Here is a 25,586-nt window from a genome sequence, read left to right as displayed (position 1 = left end):
TTAATCAAAACCATCTTTATTATTTAAAGAGCATCCTGTCATCATGGGCACCTAGATGGGGGTCCCCAGATGGCAGAACAATATTTACATGGGGGTCAGGAGGGTGAGGCTCAGGTGGTCCCAGGGCTGAGTGGGCCCGCCACTGTGGAAGAGAGGAGCCTGGAGGGAGGGTATCCTTGGACCTGTGGGCTCAGCCCAAGAAGAAAAACGTCCCATTCCGGGCCCAGGGTGGGGTTCACCCTGGTGGGGCTGGAGCCACCTAGGTGAACTTGGGCCCCAGAGGCGTGCGCATCAAGGAGAAGCCACAGGTCAGAGCTGGGTCACCATGCCGCTGGCTTCGGAGTGAGTCTGGAGAAAGACAACTGAGGGCTTCTGAGGTCTGAGAGGCTTCCCCAGTCCCACAGCTCACCTCCCCTCCCCACAAGCCCTTGGAAACCCATCTGTTCCCTAGGGCACCATCTTCTGGCCTGAGCACAGCTTACCAGAAAACCGCTGCCTCCTCCCCTTTCCCCATTAGAGTCCCAAACACTCCCGCCCTCTGGGCTCCCATCTGGGCCCGACGTTCACCTTTATGGCCTGGAAGATCCACTCCCGGAAGTCACTGACTTTGGTGTAGACACCCGGCTTCTGGGCCAGGGCACAGCCGGTGCCCCAGCTCACGATGCCGCACAGCCGCCAACGTGGCGTCCGAGAGATGCTGTCCTCACACACGAAGGGGCCACCGCTGTCACCCTGGTGTGGGGAGGGGAGGCCGGGCTGGAGGCCAAGAGGGCATCCGGGAGGCCCTCTTGGATGGCCAAGGGCTGTGGTCACAGAGCCCTCTGGCCCTGAGAGAGGGAGCCCGGCCACCCACTGACCTGTGTCTCCATCCCTGGAGTGGCAGGGGCTCGGGGCTGCCCCCCACAGTCCCTCACCTGGCAGGCGTCAATGCCACCCTCAGGGTAGCCGGCACAGAACATCTTGGGCTTGATCTGGTTCGCGTAGAAGTCGGGGCCGTTGCAGACCTCATTGCTGATTATGGGGACTCGGGCCTCCTGGAGTACCCCAGCCTGTTGGCCTGGGGGTGTGCGGGCAAGGCTGGCCGAGGCTGGGGAACAGGCGCAGCCCCCTTCCCTCCTGCTGCCCCCCGCCCCCAGGCTCTTCAGCGTCCCTGGGCCCCAGGGCCAAGAAGCATTTGCCTTTCCAGCCAGACTGCCTTTCCCCAGCCCAGTTCCGTCTCCCTCACGGTGGCTCTGCAGACAGGACTCACCGTAGTACTGCGTGTTGCCCCAGCCAGTTACGGTACAGATCTTGCCATCCACCAGGGCCTGGCCGGCAGCCGGGAGGCACACGGGCTGGATGTATTCTGGGAGAGAGACCAGGCGGTCCAACCCCTGCCGGCCTGCCCCGCCTGGAACAAAGCTTCTGTCCAGCAGCCTCAAGGGCCCCAGTGCACCCTCTCCTCTGTTCTTTTAAAATAACCACAGCAGGGGGTGCCTGGGTGGCTCAGTCGTTAGGCGTCTGCCTTCAGCTCGGGTCGTGATCCCAGGGTCCTGGGATCGAGCCCCGCATCGGGCTCCCTGCTCAGCGGGAAGCCTGCTTCTCCCTCTCCCACTCCCCCCGCTTGTGTTCCCTCTCTCGCTGTGTCTCTCTCTGTCAAATAAATAAATAAAATCTTTAAAAAATAAAAATAAAAAAAAGTAAAAGTTTTCTTCATTTCACTTGTGTTTTTTGGTAGCAGGTTTTCCGAAACACAAGTCACACACCACACAGTTCAGCCCCTTCAGCGGGCGAGTCGGTGATCTTTAGGGGGTTCACAGAGAGAGTTTAGCTGCATGCCTGGCAATAGGAAGTTGCCACTATGGCCACCATCGATTTGAGAACGTTTTGATCACCCCAAGAAAGAAATCCTGTATTCTCTACTTGTCACCTCCCAATCTCCCTGTCCCCATCCGCCCCCCCCAACCCCGTAACTCACACCAGCCCAACCCCCTGGCAGCCACTAATCCACTTTCTCTCTCTCCAGCTCTGCCTATTCTGGACATTTCATATAAATGGAATCACAGAGTGGCCTCTTGTGTCTGACTTCTTTGGTTTAGCACAATGTTCTCAAGGTTTATCGGTCACATATCATGTGTCAGTGCTCCACGATTCCGTCTTACGGCCAAATATTACCCTACTGTATGGATCTACCGCATTTTGTCTATCCATTCGTCAAACATCTGAGCTGCTTCCATCTTTTGACTGTCAAAGTGAATAGAGCTGCCGTGAACACCTGTGTCTAAGATCTGGTGTGCACCTGTATTTTCATTTCCTCTGGGCACGTAGCCCCGGGTGGATCTGCTGAGGCAAACGCGAACTCCGCGTTTAACTCCCCTAGAGGTCGTTTTCCTTATCACCATGGAGTCCTATGGCTCCGTCCTCTGTCCTCCAGCCTCTGTGTCCCCAGGCCAAGGCCCAGTCCCCAGACTTACCCGTGAGGGGCAGGGGGCTGGACAGGTGGACCAGGGCGATATCATTGCTGTTTTCCTCACTGTTGGGGTCTCGAAAGGGGAGATAGCCCCCGTGGTAGACTACTGCCTGCACCCCCAGCTGCAGGCCATGCGGTGAGGCCTGGGCCACAGCGCCGGCAAACACTCGCCATCGAGACAGGACCCGGTTCCGCCTACGAGGGAATAGGAGAGAAGGGCGGCAGCTTCCCCGGGGCGCAGCCTCTCCCAGCTCGCCTCTCCCCTGCCTCCCCCGCTCAGGGCTGTGGGGGACACTCACTCAGGGAAGCAGTGGGCTGCTGTCAGCACCCAGTCTCCGGAGAGCAGGGACCCTCCACAGAGGTGTGCTCCATCGTAACGGAGACTGACTTGCCACGGCCACCTGCCCAGGCTGGTGTCTTGGCCTCCCACGATGCGATCCACAGGCAGCTTCCTACGGCCACAGTCTGCGGCAGAGGCAGAGTCAGGGGCAGCGGGAGGGCCTGGAACCTTCAGGACACAGCCCCATCCCTGGGGACCTATAGGAACATGGCCCTGCTCTGGGGGCCTGAGGGGGCACGGACCTGCTACCCTGGAGGAGTCAGAGGACACAGCTCCACCCTCATAGGATCTAAGAAAATATGGCCAGTGGGGGGAGAGGGGGTGTCTGATGGGACGAGACCCTGACCTGAGGGTTCTGCCGAACATGGGCCCACCTTAGGGGAGTGAGGAGACATAGTCCCATCCCTGGAACCCTATGGGGAGATGGCCATGCCTCCCTCCCCAGGGGAGTCGGAGAGGACCCAGCTCCATCCTTGTGGGTAAGAGGCTATGGCCAGTGTGTGTTGGGCAGGCTTGGGGGTGGGGGCGGTGTCCGATGGGCCATGGCCCTGCCCTGGGGGGCTCTCAGGGAGAGGGTACCGAGTAGCAGGGACTCACCTTGGCAGACGGTAGCCAGGAAACGGCCCCTGGGACAGTCACTGTGACAGAAAGGGGCAGAGGCGGAAACAAAAGGGGAGGCCAGTTCAGGCGGGAGAAAGGGCCCCCGAGGGCAGGCGGGATGGGCGCCCGGGCCCCGCGGTCCTCCTCACCACACAGAGATGACCTCGAGCAGCCTCCGGGCCAGCGGCAGCCTCCCCTCGTCCACGCAGAAGAAGCCCGACGTGCCGTTGGCGCCCGCTGTCCGCACGTCCAGCTCCGAGTGGCCCAGGGCCCTGGGCAGGCAGGGGTCAGGCCTGCTCCTCCCGCCCCGCCCCTCCCTGTCTCCCCCCCCACCCTCCCCGGCCACCCGGTACCTGAGGAAGCCCATCTCCTCGCAGCCCAGGCCCGCCACCCTGGCGTTGGAGCGCGAGGAACACAGCAGCCGCCACGTGCCCTCCGTGTCGTCGAACACCATGAGCCGGGCGTCGGCCGGGCTGACCTGCACTGCAGGGCGACAGGACGGCCGCCTGGGTCACCTCCCCGCCGCGCCCCGCCCCCCAGCCCGGCCCGCAGAGCTCCAGGCCTGAGTCTCCGCGGGGGGCCGATAGGAGCTCGGGGCGCGCCTGCGGGCCAGGGACCCCGGGGACCTTCCTGTCGCCTCCCTGCTACCTAAGCTGGCCGCGCATGCGCCGCACGTCCGGCCCTTTGCTCAGACATCGGGCCTTCGGGGAAGGGGGAAGCCGTTTCAACCACGCTCACAGGAGAATGGCGTGTGAGGCTGGAGCTGCTGGGGGCCGTCTTTGCCCCGATGTGGGGGAAAAATAAGCCAACGTGGAAGAAAGCCAAGAGATGTCTGCCCCTTGATGGACTCGGACCCTTAAAGACCCCCAGAATGGTTGGATAAGTAAGTGAATTGTTCCCTTGTTGTTTAACCAGTTGTTCTCCTTTTGTCTTATGCAGCCCGAAGACCCTTGACTAACACCTCAGAGGGCCAAAATATTTAGATACCCTATAGTCTTCAAAAAAGAAAAAAAGAAAGAGGAAAAAAAGAAAGAAAAGCTATCTTTTCTGCAGGACTTGTCCGAGACTTGAATATATTCAAGTGCAGTTCTCCAAGCTGACAATGTAGTATTCATTCATTCATTGGCTCACTCATTCATTCATTCACCCTATCATAAGCGTTAACTGGATGTACACTCCATACGCAGCCCGGTGGGGGGTGACGCTGGAGGCATAAAGATGACCAAGACAGCCCTGGGCTGTGCCCTCACCAAGCCAAAGTCTAGGACTGGGGGAGACAGACAGCAATGAAAAAGTCCCTCAACCAAACACATCATCACAAACTGTGAGAAGAGAGGGGATGAAGATACAGGAAGGCTTCGGAGAGTGCCGGAGGGATGCCTCGCGTCTGGGGCTGGTTGTGTTGGGAACTGCCCGTCCTCTTAACTCCTCCCAGGCTGCTCCCCACGCAGGGCCAGAGGACCGTCTTCCACACCTAAGCAGGTCACAGCCCTCAGGCCTATTTATTTACATTTACCACTCAGGACGTGCTAGGCTCTATTTTGGGCAATGAACAAATTGTCATGGCAATAAACAAATCAGACAAAACCCCTGCTCTGTGGAACTCCAGGACCAGTAGGTGAAATAGGTAACGAAAGGGACAAGTAAGCAAAATAGACGGTGTGTCACAAAATAAGGAGCCAAGGAGACAAATCCAGCTTGACTGAGGCAGGGGCATACTGGCGTGTGGGGAGAACTTGCCATTTCCCACAGGCGGGCAGGGAAAGCTTTTCTGGGAAGGTGGGGTGTGAACATAGATCTGAAGGAGGGGAGGGAGTCGAGAGAGTCATGAAGGTAGGTGAGGGAACAGAGAACTAGGCCACAGGAACTGCAAGGGCAGAGATCCCAAGGCTGGTGGAGGTGGGGGCGGGGCTGGGGGAGGAACCGCAAGGAGGCTGGAGCAGAGCGAGCGAGGGGCGGATGAGCTGGGAGGAAGGCCAGGTCCATGGGAGGACTTCGCTTCTCCAGGGAGAGAGATGCAGCCAGGGGAGGCCCTGAGCCAGCAGCGCCCTGACCCGATTGGGGAGTTCACAGGCTCCCTCTGGCTGCGGGCCAGGGGCAGACTGTAGGGGGCGCCACAGGAGCAGGGAGCCCAGGGAGGGGCTGCTGTGGAGTCCAGGCTGCGGAGGATGGAGACCCGGCCGCGGCCGGGGAGGGGGCAGTGGCGGAGAAGAGTTTAGATTCTGGAGAGATTTTGTGGGTCGAGCTGACAGATTGCATGTGGCTGTGAAGCAAAGGGAGGGGTCAAGGACAACTCTGAGGTGTCTGGCCTGAGCCGTAGAAGGATGCAGCTGCCGTTGACCAGGATGGGGCAAGGCGCAGGGGGAGCAGGTTTGGGGAAAGGCCAGCTGTGACCCCCTTGGTCCTAGTCTCCTGAGCCTCCTGCATTGCTGGCGCCCCAGAGCACATTCTAGGAAACCAGACCTGGGGCAAACTCAATTTGGCCTCCCCCGAGCTGAGGGGTCTTCCCCTGGCCACCTGATCCGGACAAGGGAGGCAGTTCTAGACCCAGTTCTAGAGGACCCTGTCTTCTGAGAACCTGCCGTGTGCCCAGCACTATGCCTCACGTTCTCCCTGCCCACCAACAGCACGGCCTCGCCACACCACCCCAAGGCCACAAAGATCATCCCCATTCTGATCAGAGGAGGAGGCTGAAGCTTGGAGAGGCGAGGTGCCCTGCCCAACATCACCAAGTGAGTGAGAAGCAGAGACGACTGGCATTCAGGTCTGCGTGACTCCAGACCCCAAGCTCTGCACGTTGGCCCGGACAGCCTGTCCAGTGACCTCCTTACCCACAGCGAAGGCTTCCTGACTGCCTTGCCCCCTGCTCTGGGGTGGGGGCAGGCGATGCCTGGCACCCCTGCGGATGGCGCCCACCACCCCGAGTTCCAAGACCAAGACTTGGGATTTGAAACACCAGCTGGGGGGTAAAAAGCTTCCAAGTGTTCCAGATACGGTAAGGTTTTAGGGGGAAAAAAGGATCACTTTATGGATATGTGTTGGGGGAGGGAGAGGGAGGGAATATCAAATGCCCCCTCCGATTATTTTTAAAGCCACGTTCTGTGCCACTGTTTCTCACTTTTTGACTCTTCATTCTTGTTGGTATTATTTGCAAAAAAAAGAAAAAAGAAAAAAAGAAAAGAAAATGTGTTCTGGGTCACCTGGTTTTGCTTACTGAATTGTCTGATATATTTAGGGGTGTGAAAATCCCAGAAAAAATGAGGCGGGGATGTAGTTTGGGGGTTGTTTTCATTTGTTTTGTAATTTCCCATCATTTTTGGAAAACCCAAGTATAAGTGAAGGGCAGGGGTGCTGGCGTTGGCCAGAGCGAGGTCTGAATCACGGCCTAGGTACTTTCCAGCTGGAGGTCAAGGGCAAGTCAGTTCATCTCGGTGACTTGTCTTGTGCATTAAGCAAAGACCGCCTGAGCACCCACCATGTGCAGGACACCACCTGGGGCAGCAAACCCAGTGCCCCTGCCCTCCTGAAATTCCCCAGAAGTCAAGTGTAAGGAGAATTTTACCCTGGGCAATAGGCATGACCGTGGGGTGGGGGGAGCATGGGGCCTGGGGGTGCAGGAAGGAAGGCCTTGCTCAGCAAAGTTAAAGCCTGAAGGTGAGACCCCAAAGCCACATTTAGCAAGTGGACTGCATTGTCTCTCCTTCTTCCCCATGGCCCCCTAGCTTATGACTAAGGAGGTTGGGACCCAGGGCAGGACGGGTCTGAGGCCCCAGAACTCAGCAGAACCTCAAAACTGCTTCTAGGTGTGAGCAGGCAAGAGGTGGTAAGACAAGACCGTGGGGCCAGGAGGGCCCTTCAAGGGCATGAGAATGGCCCATAGGCTGGATGCTGGAGAGCATCAGAAGCAAGCGTGATGTGACGGCGGAAGAGGGGTCTGCCCCCTAGGAGCCCTGGAGCCTGCAGGGGGTTGAGACTTTAGCCCAGTGGCAGTGGGGAGCTACGGAGCTACGGAGCTACGGAGCGGCTGCTGGGACATGATCCCTCTGGCCTGCCGCTTCTTCGGTGTGTGGTCTTGGGCAAGTCAGTTCACTTCACTGGGCCTCAGTGTCCCCCATCTGCAAAAGGGGGGCAATGGTAATAGGTCCAAGGTTACAGCACGGGGGCAGCAGATGGTAGCTGTCACTACTGCAAGTTGCTTGGCTGTTTCTCGAGAAACAGCAAAGGACAGTAATTCTGCATTGAGCAGATCTAGGCTGCCTGGGTTCGAATCCCAGAGCGGCTGCTTCCTAGCTCTGAGACCTGCGGCAAGTCGCTGGACCTTTCTGCGCCTCAGTCTCCCCATATTAAAATGGGCTTTTGTGAGGGTTTAATGAATTGAAACCATAAAGCCCCGAGGCCTACACCTGGCACCTATAAATGCTCACTAAGTGCTGGGATGGTGACCAACGCTGATGTAGGCTTTCCTTGTCCGGATTTTCATTTCTTCTCTTAGCACGAGCTGAGTCCTTTATGGAATTAGATGAGGCTCCTGGGAGTGAAAAATACATCCCATCACCCAACTTCCCCTTTCTTCCTGCTGTGCTGGGCCACAGAACGGCAGCTGGGGGCGGGCACCCGGGAAAATTCATCCATTCATTCCACATTTAGTTTCCACATCTATTATTAGCGTAGCCATTCATTCTCAGCTGCCTGCAGACCCAGCTCTGCCGGGCCAGTCTGAGAGCTATTCCTGGCCTCATCATCTTCCAGCTGTGTGTCCTCTCTGGTCTCACTTTCCACATCTGTAAATGGGGATCATAGCAGCAGTACCCCCTCCACCCACCCACCCTAGAGAATGAGAAGGGGTCGCCAAATTCATATAGCACCTCACAAATGGGCTCTGACCATGCCTCATAGTGCAGAAACACATTTTTACATTTTATGATGCAGCCCTGAACTTGTGCTTTCTGGAGCAAATCCCTGTATTGCTCTGAGCCTCAGTTTCCCCATCTGTAAAGATGGAGTGAATAACAGCACGGCTCTCATGGAACCAAAACGAAAGATTAACAAGACTTTCCCGTGCTGAGAGAGATGCGCTGTGGTCTTTTCTAATCTAATCTCTTTTATGCTTTTTATTTTTTAAAAGATTTTATTTATTTATTTGAGAGAGAGAGAATGAAAGAAAGCACGAGCAGGGGGAGTAGCAGAGGGAAAGAGAGAAGCAGGTGCCCCGCTGAGCAAGGAGCCCGATGCGGGATTCGATTCCAGGACCCTGAGATCGTGACCTGAGCCCAAGGCAGACACTTAACCGACTAAGCCACCCAGGGGCCCCTCTCTTCCGTGCTTTTTTAAAATGTGGTTTCCGACTCCCTAATTTGATTTCATGAGGCACTAATGGGTAACACATTTAGAGTCTGGAAAACACAAGACAAGGTGGAGTGCTTAGAACGGCACCCTGTCCCCAGCAGGTGCTCAATCTGAGTGCTATTAGCATCTCTGCGCATGCTCACGCAGTCACTCGGAAATTTTTTCTTGAGCTCCCACCAGGGACAGGTTTCCTCCAGGGCTCCCCCAGAGGGTCCCGGCCTGCTTTACTCACCCGGATACAGCAGCTCCTGATCACTCTTGAGTAGAAAGGTCACTGCAGAGAAGGCAGAGGTGAGGGCAGGCAGGCAAGGGGCTGCGGGGCAGGGCAGGGCAGGGGAGAGGCGCAGGGACCACTCTCACCAATGGCCCAGGACGCTGCCCCGATGCCTGTCAGGAGCAGCAGGGTCCCCGCGGTGAGAGCTGCCACCTTGGGTCCGGAACAGCATGGCACAGTCCGGCCACCTGCAAGAGACACCATGCTGGGGCCACTGCCAGGCCTGTCCGCCTCGCCGCAGGGTCTGGGCACGCGGCCAGCTCTGCCCTGCCCCCCGGGGCTGCCATGCCCTGGGCCCGCGCCCTCCCCTACAGGTGTCCCGCTCCCCTGAGGCTTCCAGCTGGGAAGGGGTGTGCCCGGGACCGCTGCCACCGTCCCAGGCCTCCTGGCACTTGCAGGCTCTCTCCTCCCCGGTGACGCTGCACTTTGCTATCTCCTTCTCTTGAACCTCTCACTTCTGCTCCCTCTCTCAGAGCTTCTTGGAGCCTCTTGGGCGCTGTGACCCCTGCCTTCCGCCCTCTTGGCAGCTCACTTCCCTGCTGTTGGCCATGTCCTCACCACTCCATCCCTCTCTGCCCTCCCAGCCCCTCTGTCCCTGGGCATCTCCCCAAACCAGCCCTCTCCCGCAGGACCCTCTGGGGGTTCAGAACCTAAGTTTGAAAAGTTGCCAGCCTCTTAATAATATTGGCCTTACCCCTCCTGACCCTGGGACCTTGGGTAGGTGGCCTCACCTCTTTAAACCTCAGCTTTCTTGTCTGTTTAACGGTCACCCAACCCAGCACTCACCTCTAAAAACAATATTTTAAAGTTCCCTCATATCATAGTAGCCGAACTCTTATCACAGGCTTATTCTCCCAAGCATTGTCCTCGTTTGGGGGAGGACTCCCATTTTTCGGACAGGGAACGCTAAGGCTCAGAGAAGTGGGGTGACATGTGCGTGGGGACTCAGCCAGCAGGAGGCAGTGCCGAGTCCTGGACCCTGGGGCACGTGAGGTGCTGGGGCCCCAGCGTATAAGTAAGAAGCCGTGCTCCCTCTCCCCGCGCCATAATGCCTGGCAGAGAGCAAGTTCTCAATAAATGCTTTTACATCATTAGAGCTGTGTGTTCCTGGGCAATACCCTTCACCTCTCCGGGCCTCAGTTTTCCCCTTGGTAAAAAGAGCTTTGTTCATTCATTGTCTTGCTGAGCATCCACTGTACCTGGCACCATTCTAGGCTCAGGGGACACATCCCAAGACAGATGAGATGCTGGCTCTCATGGGGCTCACATTCCCATATGTGTAAGGTTGAGGGGAAAACATAAACAAGTAAACAAACTTGATTATTCCCGGATAGCCACAAAGTCTATGAAGAAAACAGTGCAGGTCGGGGGCAGCAGGTGGCTTCTGGAGTGGGGTGCTGAGGGAAGGCCTCCCCAAGAAGTGACCTTTGAGCTGAGACCTGAAGGCTGAAACCATCCACGCAAAGATCTTAAGGAAGAGCCCTCTGGGCAGAAGGGACAGCACAGGCAAAGGCCCTGAGGCAAGAATAAGCATGATCTGTTCGAGAGAGAGACCACAGATATGGCCAGGATGGCATGAGTTTGGGGAAAGGCAGGGACCTAGGCTGAGAGCAGCTAGGGAGACCGGGTGGCCTGAGGGGAAAGGGGTTTTTATTCCCAGGGCAACAGGGGCCCTGGGGATTAAAAGCCAACCCCTTGGCTAGGGATTGTGGGATGGCCTCTGCAGGACATCTCCAGGGTGGCAGGAGTCCCAGCTCCCCGACCTGTATCGCAGTCTACAGCTGGTGGGCACAGGGCCAGACCAGCACCCAGAGTGGGGCGGAGCATCGTCCAGGATCTTCCTGGGACGGCCATTGTCTGGGTGTCTTAAGAATTTGAGAGCCCAGCAGTTCCTGTCAAGGCAAGAGAAAACAAATACACCCTCCCTCCAAAGAGGCTGCAGGGGGCCAGGCCAGCCCTGGCCTCCCACCCGCCCCGCCAGCTCTGTTGCCAGCCATCTTCCCCGTGCCGGTGGGAGGTCTTGGCTCCTGCAGCCATGAGGCCGGTCCCGGTCCCTTTGTTTTCGGGGGTGCCTGTCAGGGCTTGGGGCCACTCCGAGCCCAGCCCAGGGCCTTTGGTGCGTCTGCTGGGGTGGCAAGCATTGAAGGACCTCCTTCCATGCCCTCCTTCCACGCCTAAAGCGGATGCCCTTGGTAGGACAGGAAGTGTCCTTACTCTGGGTCCTCCCAGTGTGAGGGGCACCCTCACTGCACGTCTTTCCTGAGGCAGGAAGCGTCCTCACTCTGGGTGTGAGGCAGCAGCCTTGCCGGGATTCCTGGCTTCTCCCTGAGGTGCTGCTTTCTGCTCCTCAAGGGCGCTAAGGGCCGCCCTCACCTTAGGTCTTCGGCCCCCACCCTCTGGCAGCTAAACTCTCACAGGGGACATCTTTGGCTCCTTGTCTCTGAAACCCGGCTCAGTCAGCAGCCTGTGCCCCAGCCTTTGGCGTCCCCAACTCCAACTTCCCGAATGAAAGTCTCTCCTCTGGCCTCTGGGACACCGCGTGCGTCCGATTTTCCTTCCACTTTTCCAACAGGGGCTTTCTCTATCTGCTGACCCTCTTCCCGCTCCCTGAAACCTGGAGTTCACAGGGTGGGACGTGGCCTCCTCCCCCTCATGGCCCCTGCTCCCAAGTCTGTCTCACACACCTCCACAGCCTCAGTTTCCCTTTTCTGTCCTGCAGCCTTGTAGATGCCTCCCCCTGGGACCTCTGGGTCCTTCACACACACCCCCAGGTCCCATACTGGCCTCAACTTCCCCCCCAGTCCCCAGGTCCCGTCTCAGAGGCCCTCATCCTCAGGACTGTTCCTCATCTGCAGGACACCTCCCTCCCCACACAGCTTGCAGGCCTCCTGAGCACCTGCTGTCCACCCTCTCCTTCCCTGCACCCAGCACCACCCAAGCCTGGGCTCAGCCTCCTCTCTGGCCCAGCTTCCACACGGAAGCTTGAGGATCATCCTAAGCACCAAGTCCACCCTGTCCCTCCTTTACCTAGAATCCTTCATGACTCCCCAGTGTCCCCAAGACAGAGTCTAGGACCCTCAGCCCTGTGGTGCCAGGCTTTCTAGGATATAAGCATGGCCATTAGAGATTTGGGAGTCGAACCTATGTTTCCCCAAATTCCCAAACAGCCGTATGGGGTCATTGCCAGACCCCTGACAGAGCTTCCAGCAAGCAAGCAACCAAACCCACAGAACTTGTAAAAACCCAAGTCAGAATAAGAGAAACAAAGAATGACCACCAGCGCCATCTTGTGGAGAGACCCAGCACTGCCGGGGCATCCGCCGGCCCATCACCAAAAACAGTCCTGAGAGACCAGGCTCCGGCTCGCTCAGCTCATCACTCTCCCAGCTTCACTTCCAACTTGGCCTCCAGAAATACCCGAACTCTCCATGTGCCACTGCACACCTGGCAGCTCATCAGCCCCTGCCTCTGTCCATGCTCTCCCCTCTGCCAGGCACCCCCTGCCTATTCCGACTCCCCCTGCACGCCAGCCCAGCAGGTATCACCTCCTCCAATTCTAAGTCCCCAGGGAGCACCAAGAACCTTGCCTTGGGCACACTTCGAAGTTAACACAACCGGCTCAGACTCGCACGCCTAGCCCTGGCCTGCACTTTCCTTACAGCCTCGCACCTAGTGTGAATAAGGAAGGTATCATTATCATCATCCCCGGTTTGCAGATGGGGAAAGAGGGCCCAGAGAGGCGCAGCCACATCCCCTGGGTCACCCAGCAAGTAAGCATGGCACCAGAACCATTCGGCGTCTGGGTCCAGGTCTGACCACTGGCCACAGGACCAGGTCGAGCTGCCTGGGGATGCACTGGAGCCCACTCTGCCTCAGTTCTCTCTGTCCCCAGACCATCTCTGGCCATCCTTCCGGGCACGATCTGCCTTTCTCCCTGGGTCATTCAGGCATGGGCCCGGGCCCTGGAGACTCCTGTCAGTCAGCTCCAGGAGGAACATCGTCCCTCAGGGTCCGGGCTCTGCCAGCCACCTGCTCGGCAAGGGCACAGTGCCCCCCGTCCTGAGCCACTGGGAGCCTGCGTTTGCTCTGGGCCCTAGCTGCTCAGTTTGGGATGTGATTTGCTGACTGCGGAGAGCCCCGGAGGCCAGTAATCCACACAGCTCATTTCAGCCAACGCAACCAGCACCCCCTAATTCTCATGCCCTTTAAATCCTCATGCCACCCTGTGAGGGGCACATTCACCCCAGCTCCATTTTCCAGATGGACACTGAGGCCCAGAGAGGGTAAGCCGCTTGCCCAGGGCTTCCCAGCTCGAAAGGGCTATCACCTGGAACTGAAGGAAGCCCTGCTAGCCTGCTTCCAGGAAGAAGAGAGGGAGCCAGCCCCCGCTGGAGAGGGCAGGGAGGAAAGGCTGCCCCCTGCTCGGGCCCCTCCAGCTGGCTCCCATGTGTGGCGGAGGTTGAGAGGGAGGTAGGCTGTCCGGAGCCCCTCAGGGCCAGCCACTCAGGCGGGCGCTCGCTCCCATCATTCCTGGAACGGTTCCTCTGCGATCTCTCCCCTCTCCATCCATCCCGGCCGAGTCCAAAGTCCTCCCTCTGTTCTTTTGCCCACAGTGCAAAGAGGTGGGAGGAATGTCTGGAATTGGTGGGGTTCTTGGGTCCCTGGGACACCAGGCTGGCCGGCCTCGGTCATGTCTGGTTCATGGCCTGTGTCTCACATGCTAAGCCCCACACTGATGCCTTGTGTGGGTTCCATACTCCCGGCAACCCCTGTGTGTGGCTAGGCAGGTAGCCCGAGGATCTGTGCTTGACCTGGGGGCGGCGGGGGGGGGGGGGGAATGGAGCCCAGAGAAATGACGTCACTCGTACAAGAGCACATGGCTAAAAAGTGGCGGAAGCAGATTTGAATACAGGCCTGTGCATTCAGCTCCAGAGTCTGAGCCCGTAACCGTGAGAGCTGGTCTTCCCACCTTAGCCCCAAGTGGGGGACAGGCCCATGGTTAGCTGAGAAATCACTGGGGTGTGAGGGGAAACTGAGGCAAGGACCCAGGAAGGTCATATGGGGTAGCAGGAAGGCAGATGGTAGCACTGCCCCACAGAAAATTCGGTTAATAGTTAATCAGGTGGAGGAGACTTCAGAAGGGGGTGGGGATGGGCCCAGGAGGGGTTGGGAGCAGAGCACAGAGGGAGGGGCGCCAGGCAAAGCCAAAGTCGGGACTCAAAGAAAAGGGGACTCACCCTCCTTCTCCGCCATGTCACAGCCTCTTGTTAATGATTCCCCGGCTGACCTCCTGGGCCGGGGTGGGACCTGTGGGGAGATGAACAGAGAGGCAGGGCCTGGGGGAGCCAAACCCAGCCCTGGTGCCCCCAGTCCCAGGCGCCCATCCAGGGAGGCTGGACGGACTGGGCCCTGGCCAGGGCACACCGTGATCACGGACGCAGATCAGGCTGGGTTCAAGGATGGGGTCAGTGTCTGACCAGCAACCAGGGGACGCCTGGATTTGCAGGGTTGGGGGCCCCTTTCCTGGGCCTGGGGGAGGAGGGGACCGAGGGTCTGAACGCCTGGCTCTGAGGGAGTAGAGAGACCTGGGAGCCTGAACTCCTGGGTCCTGGGGAAAGAGGGATTTGGGGGCTCAGAACTCCTGGGTGTGTGGGAGGAGGGGCATAGGGGCCCAGAGTCTTGGGTCTGAGGGAAGAGGAGACCCAGGGACCAATCTCTGAATCTGAGCAAGAGGCGGCTAGAGCTCTGAGGTCCTTGGAGAGACGTCTGAGAGCCCACTCTTGGGGCCCCCGGGAACCCCGCCATTGGGACGTGGGCATTAGGTTGATGTGGGCACGAGGGCACCCATGCCCTGGGCCCGGAAGTGAGGGCCCCGGTCCTTACCCTGGGGTCCGGCAGGTGGGGGCGGAGCTGAGAGATAGTGCCCTCTTCGGGTCAGTCTCCAGGCCTGGGCAGGGGCATGGTGGCCCCGCAGCAGCGGTGGCCCGGAGGCAGAGGCAGCGGCGTGGGGCCTGCTAGGCCTGGCTGCCTCACCTGAGGAGGAGGGGGCCGGGCCGGAGGCGGGGGAAGGGGCGGGGAGGGGCAGGGCAAACGGATTGGCAGCGCGGGAGGCCACCTGGCTGGTGGGGCAGGGTTTGCAAGGGCTGGACCTGGCCGGCCCAAGCAACCTGCGGAGCCTGCCTCCGGCCTGGAGGGGGCCCAGGTGTGCCAGTCTGAGGGGAGGCGGGAGCAGGGACCCGTTTGGCCCGAAGACGGGGGGCTTTGAGCAGACAGAGCAGGCTGGGGTAGGGGGGTGCTTACAAGGACTGAAGAGTGGGCTTTTGAATTGGAGGGAACCAGATAGAGGGCCGCAGCTGCCCCAAGCCCACCCTGCCACTTCTCCTGCCTCTGGCCCAGCCCTTGCCTTAGCCCCACCTGGCCCCAGCTCAGGCCTAACTCCCTCCCTATCCACCCCTGTCCCTTCTAGCTCACCCCCCACCCCACCCCAGCCCCCTGCCTGAACCCAGGCCTACCACTGCCCCCTGCTATTTCCCGTCCCCAAGTCCAGCTCCTGAACAAGGCAGTCCTGGTCCCTGCCCCAGCCCTGGCCCCAGCCCACCCCCCCAACCCCCCCCCGCCAACTCCTGCCCCAGCCCCCTCCCCCCAGCTGCCTTCCTACAAGTCACGGGGGCTGGTTTGCTTTGGCAGCCTCTCTGCTGCCTGCAGCCGTGACCTCTGGAGCCTGGAAGACCTGCACCGGGTGGGGGGATGGGGGTCTTGGCCCGGAAAAGGCAGCACCGAGTGCTGAGGTCCAGGCCAAGTGGCCGGAAGTGTCCACAGGCAGATACACACTGTCCCACCAGCAGCCAAGAGTGATCCACGTCAGACCCCAGGGCCAGATAAACACCCAGACACACAAGGGTCACCAGCAGCCACCTGCTAGTGGACAGCCATGCACCCAAACCCAGACCGCTGCGGCTCATCCCACATGCTCGGCCCTATGCAGAGTCACAGCCTCCCACAAGGGCTCATGCTGGCGGTGGGGGGGGCCCCCCCCCGCTGGTGCTGCCAGCCCCTAATCTCTCTCTGCCCCTCCCCCCATTTGCATCTTTCTCTCCCTCCCTCACCCCTCCCCAGCTCCCACCACGGCAGAGAGCCACCCTGCTAGGAACACAGAGAACCACCAAAACGCCTGATGTCTCTCTTCCCTCCATAGCACCTTCCCTCCCTGCTGCCCCCATGACTCCTCTCTGGCCCCCTCCCAGCCTCCCATCCCACTCATGGTGCCCGCTGAGCTAGTGACCCTCCCGGTCCCCACTAATTAAGTGGCTGCTTCTTCCCCCTCCTTTTCCTGAATGTGCACAGAGGGCGGGTCCCCAGGAAAACGGAGGCTTCTGGATTTGGGTGGGGGTGTAGAGGGTGACGGGGCTCACGAGAGAGACTATGAATCAAGTCCAAGAATCTTTATTTCATGAACAAAACTACTCGTGTGAAGAGAGAAGAGGCTGAATGGGCCTTTCTAAGTGGCCACAGTCCAAGGCTGGTGAGAGAGGGCAGGGTTGGGCTGGGGCAAGAGTGCATCACAGGGAGAGGGGACCCCAGGTCCAGCCAGAGGAAGGAGGGGAAATGTCTCTGGGGGTTGGGTCGGAGTGGGTCCAGAACCCCCTGCCCCAAACTGTGCCTGCCCATCACGAACCACCCCCCCCACGCTGGGCGGAGGAGGGGGGCAGGGAGGGGCTGGGCCCCAGTAGTGTGCATCTGAAGCGGCCAGTGTGTGCAAATCAGCAAGAAGGAGGGGTGCGGAGCCGCTGCCCCCACCTCACCGCCCCCCCTCCTAAACAGGCAGCAGAAGCAGGGGTGGGGGCAGCGGCAGTATTGCTTTACCCATCATGCATGGCGTGGGTGGGCGATGGGGCAGGAGGAAGTGGGCTGGATCGGGGGTGTGAGCCAAGCCCTCTGCCCCCTCCCACCCTGGCAGCTCCGTTGGCAGGACTCTGAGGCTCGTGGAGGCCCAGGAATGGCCAACCCCCCCTGGGGGCAGGCTGTGCCCAGATGTTCCCCATTAGGGCTGGCTCTTCCTTGAGGTGGAGCCCAGGGCCTAAAGGTGAGGGAGAGACAGGTGTCAGTGACCTAGTGGGCTGACACCCACCCAGGCCCTTCAGCCCCTGCCCACCCACCTACCTTACCGGGGCTATTCAGCCACCTGGACACCCGTACAGTTCTCTTTGCTTTCTGAGGTGATGGCCAGGTATTCCGAGCTGTGGGGGCAAAGGCCAGGTGTAGAGTGACCCCATTGTCAGTTTGGCCCACCCCCGGGAAACCTAGGAGGGTTGGGGTCTCTGCCCTAGGTGCACAGGGTTCCAGAGTTAGAGAGAGGCGGGCACCGCAGGCTGGACACCTAGGGATCTGCGGGAAGTTCAGGCTGGGGCCTGGAATCCTGAGTCTGAGGGAGGAGGGGACCTCGGGGGGTCAGACTCTGGGTCCTGACCCTACCCATCCGTGACAACACACATACCCCTCTGGGAAGCCTGCGTGTCTGGGTCGCCTGACCCCCTCCCCACCAGGGCCACTCACGCATTCTCTTGTGCGGCGGCCTCCGTGGCTGCGGCGACCTTCTTGTAGCAGTAAACCATCTCTGCCACGAGCCATATGGTCAACACCACAATGAGCACATACATCATGATCTCCGACACGATGGACGCCATGTCTCTGTTGGCTGCAAGGGCCAGGCAGGGTCAGGTGGCAGTCAAGGCCAGGCTGGGGAGGCATGAGGCGCTCCAAGCTGGTGCTGTGAGCTTGGCAAAGTGACCTGGGTTCCCTGGGTTCCCTGGGCTCCCTGGGCCTGGTCTGCAAAGGGGACTATGCTGTTTCCCTGGAGTCGTCATTGTTACTGTGATTTTTGTTGGTTTGTTTTAAAGTAGACTCTCCACGCAGCATGGAGCCCAGTGCGGGGCTTGAACTCACCACGCTGAGATCAAGAGCGGGACGCTTGACCGACTGAGCCAGCCAGGCGCTCTGTCACTGTGATTCTTAATAACCAGCGTCCAGTGGGCTTTGGGATCCCCCTCAACCTGCCTCCCTGGGTGGCTGGAGGGGGCATCTGTGTCATTCAGGAGGCTGCAGGTGCCCGAGAGTTGCAGCTCTGCAACCAGAAGGCTCGGGTTCAGATCCTGACTCTGCCACTTGCCACCTGTGTAACCTTGGGCAAGTGACTCAACCTCTCTCGGTTTGAGCTTCTCCATCTGTGAAAAGCTGATAATCACAATATCTCCTTCTTGGGAGTGCTGTACAAATTAAATATGCTTCAAAAATCCTTAGGATAGGGCTTGACATATAGGTAGCCCTCAACACCTGTTTGCTATTATTAATTCTACTATTACTGTTATTATTGGAGCAGTAGAGCATAGTAGTTAAGAGCAGGGGCTCTGGGGACCGGATTCAAATCCTGACTCTGCCTCTTATCAGCTGTGCGACTTTGGGCAAACAACTCCACCTCTCCGAGCCTCAATTCGCCCTCTGTAAACCAGCGGCGATAATCCTCATGCCTTCTCACAGGGTTGCTGGGAAGAGAAAGCAAGTTAATACCCGTAACAGGCGTGGACAGGCTCGCAGTCGGCACCGCCTCAGTGTATTGGCTATTCACTGACATTTTCCGGAAACCTTCTGTCCTTTCCGCGGCACTGGCCCTTGCCACTGCCAGCTTCCTTTCACTGAGCCTAAATTTAAACTGTGAGGGGGATGTGCTCAGCCAGGGAACCAGAGGCGAAGGCCGCTGTGACGTCCTCGGCCGGATTTCACAGGTGTCCACCCCATACTCCCGGGCCTCTCCTTCCTGGTGGCCAGGATCTCGTTTTCCCCCACTGTCCTCACATGGTCTTTCCTCCCGTCAGTGGGTACTCTCTGCTGCTCCGCCCCATGCAGATGGCACCGATGCTTTCTGGGCCACAGTGAGGGAGGGCGGCAGGGCTGGATGTTTCTCCCCTGCTTCTGGGTCGGGAGGAGCTGGGGAGAGGGCTCCATGCGTCATTCATTCATTCGAAAGATAGGAAGGCGTCTCATACGGTGCATGCCTGCTTTCAGCCAGGCTCTGTGCCAAGTTCTTTATGTGAGCGTCTCCCTGAGTCCCTGAAACACCCCAAGGATAGAGAGAGTGCTGGCTTCCCACGTCAGCTGACCTCAGGAAGCACACTGAGTTGGATATATGTTGGAAAAAGTGCACATCTTCAGAATTCTCCTCCCTGCTCCTGGAACTCAGTGCTCAGATGGATTTAGGTAATCTGGTATCTCCTGCTCTCCCAGTCAGATGAGGACGGTGATCGACCGGCACGGTTCTGTAGCCCATTTTCCAGACAAGGACACTGAGGCTCAGAAAGGGGACGGCACTGGGCAAGGATGCACACACAGCCAGGATTGGACTCGGAGCCAGGATTCAACCCCAAATGTAACTGACGGCAGGCTCTGAGCTCTTCCCTGCTCTGGAAACTACCGCAGCCGAAGAAACACTTGGTAAAGGGCGCTGTATGTCACATGCAGTCTCCACGAAGCCACACAGACATCTCAGGAGGTAGGACTGTCATTCCCCTACTTCACAGATGAGGAACTGAGGCAGAGGGGTCACGCAGAGGGTAACAGGCCCCTTCTCCAGGGAGAACTCTGATTTCTTCAAAAGCCCCCAGATCTTCTAAAAGCTGGCAGCCCCCCAGATCTGAAGCTCCAGCCTGCCCCCCTGCAGACTGGATTTCTCACTAGCCTCAGATGCTGCTTCCGCTTAAGACGTTCTCCACCCATACTGGCTATAGCCGAGATAGAAGTAGCCCTCTTGTCCTCATTTGCTGGTCTCACTCCTGCTGGGGGACCCCCCCAGGTGCTTCTACCATCTTCCACAGCTCTGCTAGCTGAGGAAGGTTCTCACCACCAGCACCCACTGGCCCTCCTTTGGAAATGACTCCATTCATTCCCTGGGGTATTACCAGGAGGCATTCTAGGCTGATGGGTAATGCAGTAAGATAGTGGATTATAAAAAAAAAAAAAAAAAAAAAAAAGAATACGGTATGGCCGGTAATGCTAACAGTACAGTAATAACCACGGGTAATCAGAGAGATACTGTGGTGTGATGAGTTATGTTAAAAATACTACAGTATGCTGGCCGATATATGAATACAGTTGAACAAGTAAAACTTAAAATACTACAATATGATTAATCTAAAATACTATAGCATGGTGGGTAATGTTACAAACACTCTAGTATAATGGACTATGATAAAAATACTGTTGTATGTTTGGTAATGTTAAATAGTATAGTATATAGTAATATAAAATACCGTACTATGGTGATTAAAAAAAAAAAAACAAAACCACTAGAGTATGTTGGATACTCCCGTAGACTCTGGGAAGACAAAATAAAGAGCTCTGCCTTTGGTAAATGTGAAGAACACAGGCTCTGGGAGGTAGTAGGATATGGTAGATCATGCTCGCGCCCCAGCCTCCGTCCCGCAGGTGAGGACAGCATTCCGAGCAAGGGCCAAACCACAAGAGCCACGGGACGGAGGGAACCTGGGAACCTCCCAGCTCTCCTGACCCCCTCGCCTCCGCACTGATTTGGGAGACAGGATTGACACAGATTTTGTGGTATTTGGGGGCGTTTCTTATTACAGCCACCCCCCAGGGGGCGGGGCTCCGTCTTCTACGTCCGTGGGTGGCCGCCCACCCAGCGTCGTGACCTACGCCAAAGAGGAGCTCACACATGTCTCCTGCACTGAATCCTGCTGGTTCAGTTTGATAACAAACGTAAAAATGCTAATTATCCAAAAGAAACCCACAGGTTCTGGCTGACGGCAGGGTGTAGTGAATCACGCCAAGAACAGAAACGGCAGTCACACGTGCTTGGCTGGGTTCAAATCCAGGTCCCAGCTCTGCGATCCCGGCCACGTGATCTTACCTCCCTGAGCCTGGGTTTCCCCATCTGTAAAGTGGGGCGAGTAGCGGCCCCTAGCCAGGAGGGTGGGTGGGGAGGTTCAGTGAGGGTCTGCACCCCCCTTGGGGAAAGGAAGGACAATGCACGGTGCCCTGATAATGCGCGTTCGCTGTGGGCCCCACGGGCCGTATTTGCCATGGCTCTTTGGTGGCTCAAGCTCGGGGAGAGTGTCCTGACTCTAAGCCAATGGGCCCTCGGGCCCTGGAAAATTCCAATTTACACCCGTCGGAAGATGGTTCAGAGAAGGGATCCAAGGCAGCTGGAGCCAAAATGATGAAATGTCCCCAAACGCCTTAGATCCTTGCTGTTCGGTGCGACCCCACACCGGCAGCATTGGCTTCGCTGAGAGCCTGTTAGAAAATGCGGCCGGGGCCCCACCCCGGCTCTGCTGAGTCAGGGTCTGAGCATTAGCAAGACTCCCAGGACGCTCAGGAGCACAGTGGAATTTGAGGAGCTCTGCTCTAGGGGACGCACTCTTATCTCTTCCGCCAGGGTGACCAAGGGAGGAGGGGCTGAGGCCACCGGACAGTCGGCACCTCCACTGTCATCCCCACTACGTGGGCAGCCGACACCCAGCCCGCTGCTGGGTCCTCACACCGCCGTGAGAGGTGGATACCATTATCATCCTGTTTCCCACGGGACAGCCCTTCCTCAGAGACAGGAAGGCCCCCGCAGGACGTCCCACAGCACAGGTGGCAGAGTTCCGCACCCAGAACTTTCAGGGGAGAGGTCTGCTGGGGCCTCCCCGCGGGTTGAAAGGAAAGGAAACCCAGAGCTGGGGCTGGGGAAGGAGGTGCAGCTCCCCCTGCTGCCGTGGGTGTTTGCCTGGCCCAGGCGAGGAGCCAGGCTGTCCCCGACCTGCCATCTGTCCCACCATCTGGCTCCGGTGGGCAACAGGGGTGAGCGGGCAGGCAGGGCCGGACTCACCTTTGTCCACCACCTCAAGGTGGATCTTTTTGACGACGCTGGTGTTGTGCTCATAGTTCTCAAAGAAGAGCAGGCGGTAGACGTGGCACTCGTAGTCGCCGGAGTGGTTGTAGGTGACGTTGGTGATGAAGATGGACAGGTCCTGCAGGTCCTTGGTGCCCCGGCTGCCGTTCCATACCACGCGGCCCTCGAAACGCTCATCCTCCTCCAGCTGCAGCACCTCGTTCTCATAGCGCAGGATCTGGGGGGCAGTTGGGCGGGTCACCGCCTGCGCCCGTTCCCCCCCACCCCCCCCCCCCCGTCCAGACTCTTCTGTCCCTTGCCCTGACACTCAGAGAGACAGCAGACACACACGTGGGCACCACAACCTCAGGCAGGGAGGGCACAGAGGGGCCAGGATCGTGCCCTGGCCTGCCCCTAACCCTGACTGCGTCCCTGGGCCACGCACACACGCAGACTCAAACACATATTCCTCAGGCGCCCCTCCACCCTGCACCCCCGGGCCCCCATTCAGCCTTCCTGGTTTTCATTCTCACTGGGCACACTCCTCAGCCCGGGACACAGGAGTCCAATCTCAGCCACGGCAGACCCCAATGCTCCGGGAGGCCCTACGAGTTTATGGTGCCCTCGCATGTGTGTAGTTCAAAATACATATAGCATACGGAAGGGCAGAAAAGCGCTGCTTTTTTTCTTCCATGATGACTTGCCGCTACTAAATCTTTGTGCCAACCGCGTGCCAGGGGCAACAACTGGATCAACCCTCCCCCAAGCCTACGAGCTGGAGACTGCCACCACCCCATCTTTAGAGAGGAGCAAACTGAGGCTCAGAGAGGGCCAGTGCCTTGCCCAAGGTCACCAGCTGGTCAGGGGTGGAACTGGAATCTGAATCCAGGTCATCACGAATAGCACATTATCAGAAATGAAGGGACAACCCCTCCCGCCTGCTGCCTGCCACGGCGTCCCACACAGGAGCCCGCCACCCCGCACCTGTGCCGGGCGCCCCCCCCCCCCACCTTGACAAACTCCTCCGTGCCCTTCTGGCGGAAGGTCCACTCTGTGAAGGTCTCGGCGGTGGTCTCGCTGCGGCGCTTGCAGGAGATGCACAGAATTTTGAAGGTCATCCCGTACACGGCCTCGGTCTCTGAGTCCACCTCCACGCAGCCCCCCCAGGCTGAGGACACTGCAGGGACAGCAGGCTCAGGTGGAGCAGGGGCGCCCAGCACCCCGGGCAATGCCAGGCTTCCTGGCCATTGGCTCTCGGCCCTCTCAGAAACCATCTGTTTCCCCTCAACAATGTTTACAAACGGACAGAACCAGACGTTCAGCCTGCCCCTGCCACTTGCTGTGTGTCCTTGGCAAGTCCCTCCTCACCTCTGGCCTCAGTTTCCCTCTGTGAGGTGAGGGAAACGGCCATCTCTGCTTCCAGGGGTTGCTGGGCAGATTCCACAAGTGAAGTAAGGCCCCAGCCGGGGGCCTGCCACGCAGGAAGCCCCTCCCCGCCAAACAACATAGGGCTGTCACTGTGGGCAGTCACTCAGAGTCTTTGCTCCGTACCCAAGTAGATACACATGTACCCCTTCTTAAGAAGTCCCCTTGCCCACGGTACTGCAGCATTTAGGTGCTGGGACTAGAATTCCAGATGTGTTAGAAGTTCAACGTGGCGGAGTCATTTCCCCCCATGACGGCTCTGCAAAACCAGCCAGCCCCAGGGAATGGGTTGGGAGAAGGCAAAACCTCAGAGGGGCGGGTGGGCGCTGGAACCGGGGCAGCCGCACACTCCAGCCCAGCTCTCTGGCCACCCACCCTCTACCCAGCTTCTCTGGCCCCTGGCCCCTCTGTCCCCAGGCTCCTCAGCTCCAGACCCCTCTCCCACCTCTTAGCAGCTTCCTGAAATTCACTGAGCTCTTTGCAGCCTCAGGGACTTTGCACCCCCGCTGGATTCCAGTCCCCTTGCACGCCTCCTCCATATTCTTACCTGCCACCCCCTTCCCAAGGCCCAGCGCTCACCAGCTAATGCTGCGCCTCTCCGGCTCCAGCTCCGGGGCTGTTTCCTTGTCCCCGAGTCTCTCCCTCTCTGAATTCTGGGAACTCCGTGCCCTCCTCCGTTGCTCTTTCTAACTCCTTGAGCACCTCTGTGTCTGTCTCCTCTACTTTATATCTTAGGGAGTCTCTCGGAAGGGTCCACCACTTTGTGTCCTCTTTTCAGGCTCAGACGGCCTCTCTCCACCTTTCCCTGTCCCTTTTAAACTCCACCTCTCCCAGTGTCTACCATCTCTCCTGCCTCTCTCAAGTTTGTCTCTCCAGCGCTCCGTTCTCTAACTCGCTTCTCGGCCTCTCTCTGGCACCCTCTACAACCCTCTCCGTCTCCTTCCTCCCGGTTACTCCCGATCCCCAGTCTCGGCGGAGCACTCCGGAGTACTCCGAATCGCCGCGCCTCTCGCGCCTTCCCTTGCGTCCCCATCGCTCCCTGTCTCTCGGTCTCCCCTGTCCCAGTCTCCGGGCGCCGCCTTCCCCCACCCCCTCCCGCGGCTGTGGGTGTCACATTGCAGCCTGCGGGGCTCCGGGAGCAGCTGACTCCGCGTTTCCTCGCCCCCGGCTGGGCGCCCGCAGCCGCCGAGCTGTGCCAGCCCGGCCCCCGCCCGCGCTCGCCCACCCGCACCGCCCACCGCCCTCCCCCGCCCGGCTCCCCGCGCTCACAACTTCGGAAGCGGACTTAGCCGGGCCGGGGAGTGGGCCGGGGGCGGCCCTCGCCCCGCCGTCCCGGGTCCCGCGCGTGCACCCCGCCGCCGGGCCGCTGCCCGGGCCGTGCCCCCCCTCCCCACCGCGCCACCCCCCCCCGCCCCCGCGCACTCACCCAGTGCCGCGCCGACCACCAAGGCCAGCAGTGTCCCCATGGCTGCGCTGCGCGCGCTGCGCCCCCCTCCCGGGCAGCCGGTATTAATAGCGGGGCAAGAGGCAGAGGGCCCGGGCGGTGGTTAGAATGTCCCCGGGAGCGCGCGGGCGCAGCAGCTGCGGCTCTGGGACCAGCGAAGAGGGGGGGGCGGAGGGGGGGCGCGGCCCCCCCGCTCCGGTTACCGCCGGGGGCCCAGCCCCGGGGCCCGGCGTCCGGGCATCCCCGCCGCGCGGGCGGCGGCCGCTGCTCGGGCTGTTGCGCTGGCGCGCGCAGCCGGGCACATTCGCCAGGTGCACCGACCCCGGCCCCGCTCCGGCTCGGGCGCGCTGGGGCGCGGGCCGCGGTCTCCTGCGCACTGCAGCGGCGGCGGCGGCGGCGGTGGCGGCGGCGGCGGCGGCGGCGGCGGCGGCCCGGGGAGGGAGGAGGGAGCGGGAGGGGGCGGGATGAATCACCGCGGGGGGAGGGCGCGGCCGCCCAGCCTTTGCCGCAGCGGCCCGGGAGGCGCCCGCTGCACCGGCCTCTCCGGGTGGCGCAGGGACCGCGGCTTCTGGGCATGGGCGGATGGCCTGGGTGTCCCCGACCCCTCCCGACTCTGGGGACCCCCGGCATCGGAGTCTGGGAAAGGTCACCCCCAGAGTCACGGAAGGGCTTAGAGGGAGTTGGGGGGCAGGGCTTCCGACTTCAATTCATGGAGGTCATCCTCATGGGATGGAGGGGGACTCGGCTGGGACGTCCAAGTGACCTCTCCTTCAGATCCCTGATATCGGGGCCTGGAGGTCACTGTGCTGGAAGCCAAGTGGGCAT

General features: G+C 59.4%; 2 protein-coding genes across 8 annotated transcripts; both read right to left on the bottom strand.

Annotated features, from left to right (window-relative positions):
* On the bottom strand, window positions 1-15,102 carry HPN (hepsin). Of its 2 annotated transcripts, none has more exons than XM_027617866.2 (13): window positions 14,893-15,102; window positions 14,247-14,316; window positions 9,096-9,197; window positions 8,968-9,009; window positions 3,743-3,872; window positions 3,539-3,661; window positions 3,387-3,427; window positions 2,749-2,914; window positions 2,454-2,644; window positions 1,250-1,390; window positions 915-1,057; window positions 568-732; window positions 1-348 (listed from the first exon to the last, which is right to left on the bottom strand). In XM_027617866.2, the coding sequence occupies exons 2-13, from the start codon at window positions 14,260-14,262 to the stop codon at window positions 310-312; spliced, it is 1,299 nt and encodes a 432-aa protein (XP_027473667.1). In that variant the 5' UTR covers window positions 14,263-14,316; window positions 14,893-15,102; the 3' UTR covers window positions 1-309. The 2 variants fall into 2 exon arrangements, with proteins under 2 accessions (XP_027473667.1, XP_027473668.1); XM_027617867.2 differs by having other exon boundaries at window positions 1,250-1,345.
* Window positions 15,103-16,436: 1,334 nt separating this feature from the next.
* SCN1B (sodium voltage-gated channel beta subunit 1) lies at window positions 16,437-25,137 on the bottom strand. Of its 6 annotated transcripts, none has more exons than XM_027617936.2 (6): window positions 24,744-25,137; window positions 22,903-23,069; window positions 21,890-22,130; window positions 17,563-17,704; window positions 17,170-17,246; window positions 16,437-17,086 (listed from the first exon to the last, which is right to left on the bottom strand). In XM_027617936.2, the coding sequence occupies exons 1-5, from the start codon at window positions 24,781-24,783 to the stop codon at window positions 17,180-17,182; spliced, it is 657 nt and encodes a 218-aa protein (XP_027473737.2). In that variant the 5' UTR covers window positions 24,784-25,137; the 3' UTR covers window positions 16,437-17,086; window positions 17,170-17,179. The 6 variants fall into 6 exon arrangements, with proteins under 6 accessions (XP_027473737.2, XP_027473738.2, XP_027473734.2 ...); XM_027617937.2 differs by having other exon boundaries at window positions 17,175-17,246; XM_027617933.2 differs by lacking the exon at window positions 24,744-25,137 and adding an exon at window positions 23,261-24,565.
* Between the last annotated feature and the right edge of the window lie 449 nt (window positions 25,138-25,586).

The sequence above is a fragment of the Zalophus californianus genome, chromosome 17 (assembly GCF_009762305.2).
Source record: "Zalophus californianus isolate mZalCal1 chromosome 17, mZalCal1.pri.v2, whole genome shotgun sequence".
Taxonomy (NCBI): Eukaryota; Metazoa; Chordata; class Mammalia; order Carnivora; family Otariidae; genus Zalophus; species Zalophus californianus.
This window is presented reverse-complemented; position numbering and strand designations above follow the sequence as displayed.

Bases quoted from the DNA above. Each gene is read 5' to 3' on its own strand.
- HPN (XM_027617866.2), bottom strand. The intron at 3,662-3,742 runs GTACCGGGTGGC...CTGCCTGCCCAG, and splicing joins GAGGAGATGGGCTTCCTCAG to GGCCCTGGGCCACTCGGAGC. The intron at 1,058-1,249 runs GTGAGTCCTGTC...GCACACCCCCAG, and splicing joins GGGCAACACGCAGTACTACG to GCCAACAGGCTGGGGTACTC.
- SCN1B (XM_027617933.2), bottom strand. From the start codon at position 23,399: ATGTTGTTTGGCGGGGAGGGGCTTCCTGCGTGGCAGGCCCCCGGCTGG. The intron at 22,131-22,902 runs GTGGGGGGGGGG...ACTGCCCCCCAG, and splicing joins GCACGGAGGAGTTTGTCAAG to ATCCTGCGCTATGAGAACGA. The intron at 17,247-17,562 runs GTGAGTGGCCCT...TTGCCCCCACAG, and splicing joins GCCGCCGCACAAGAGAATGC to CTCGGAATACCTGGCCATCA.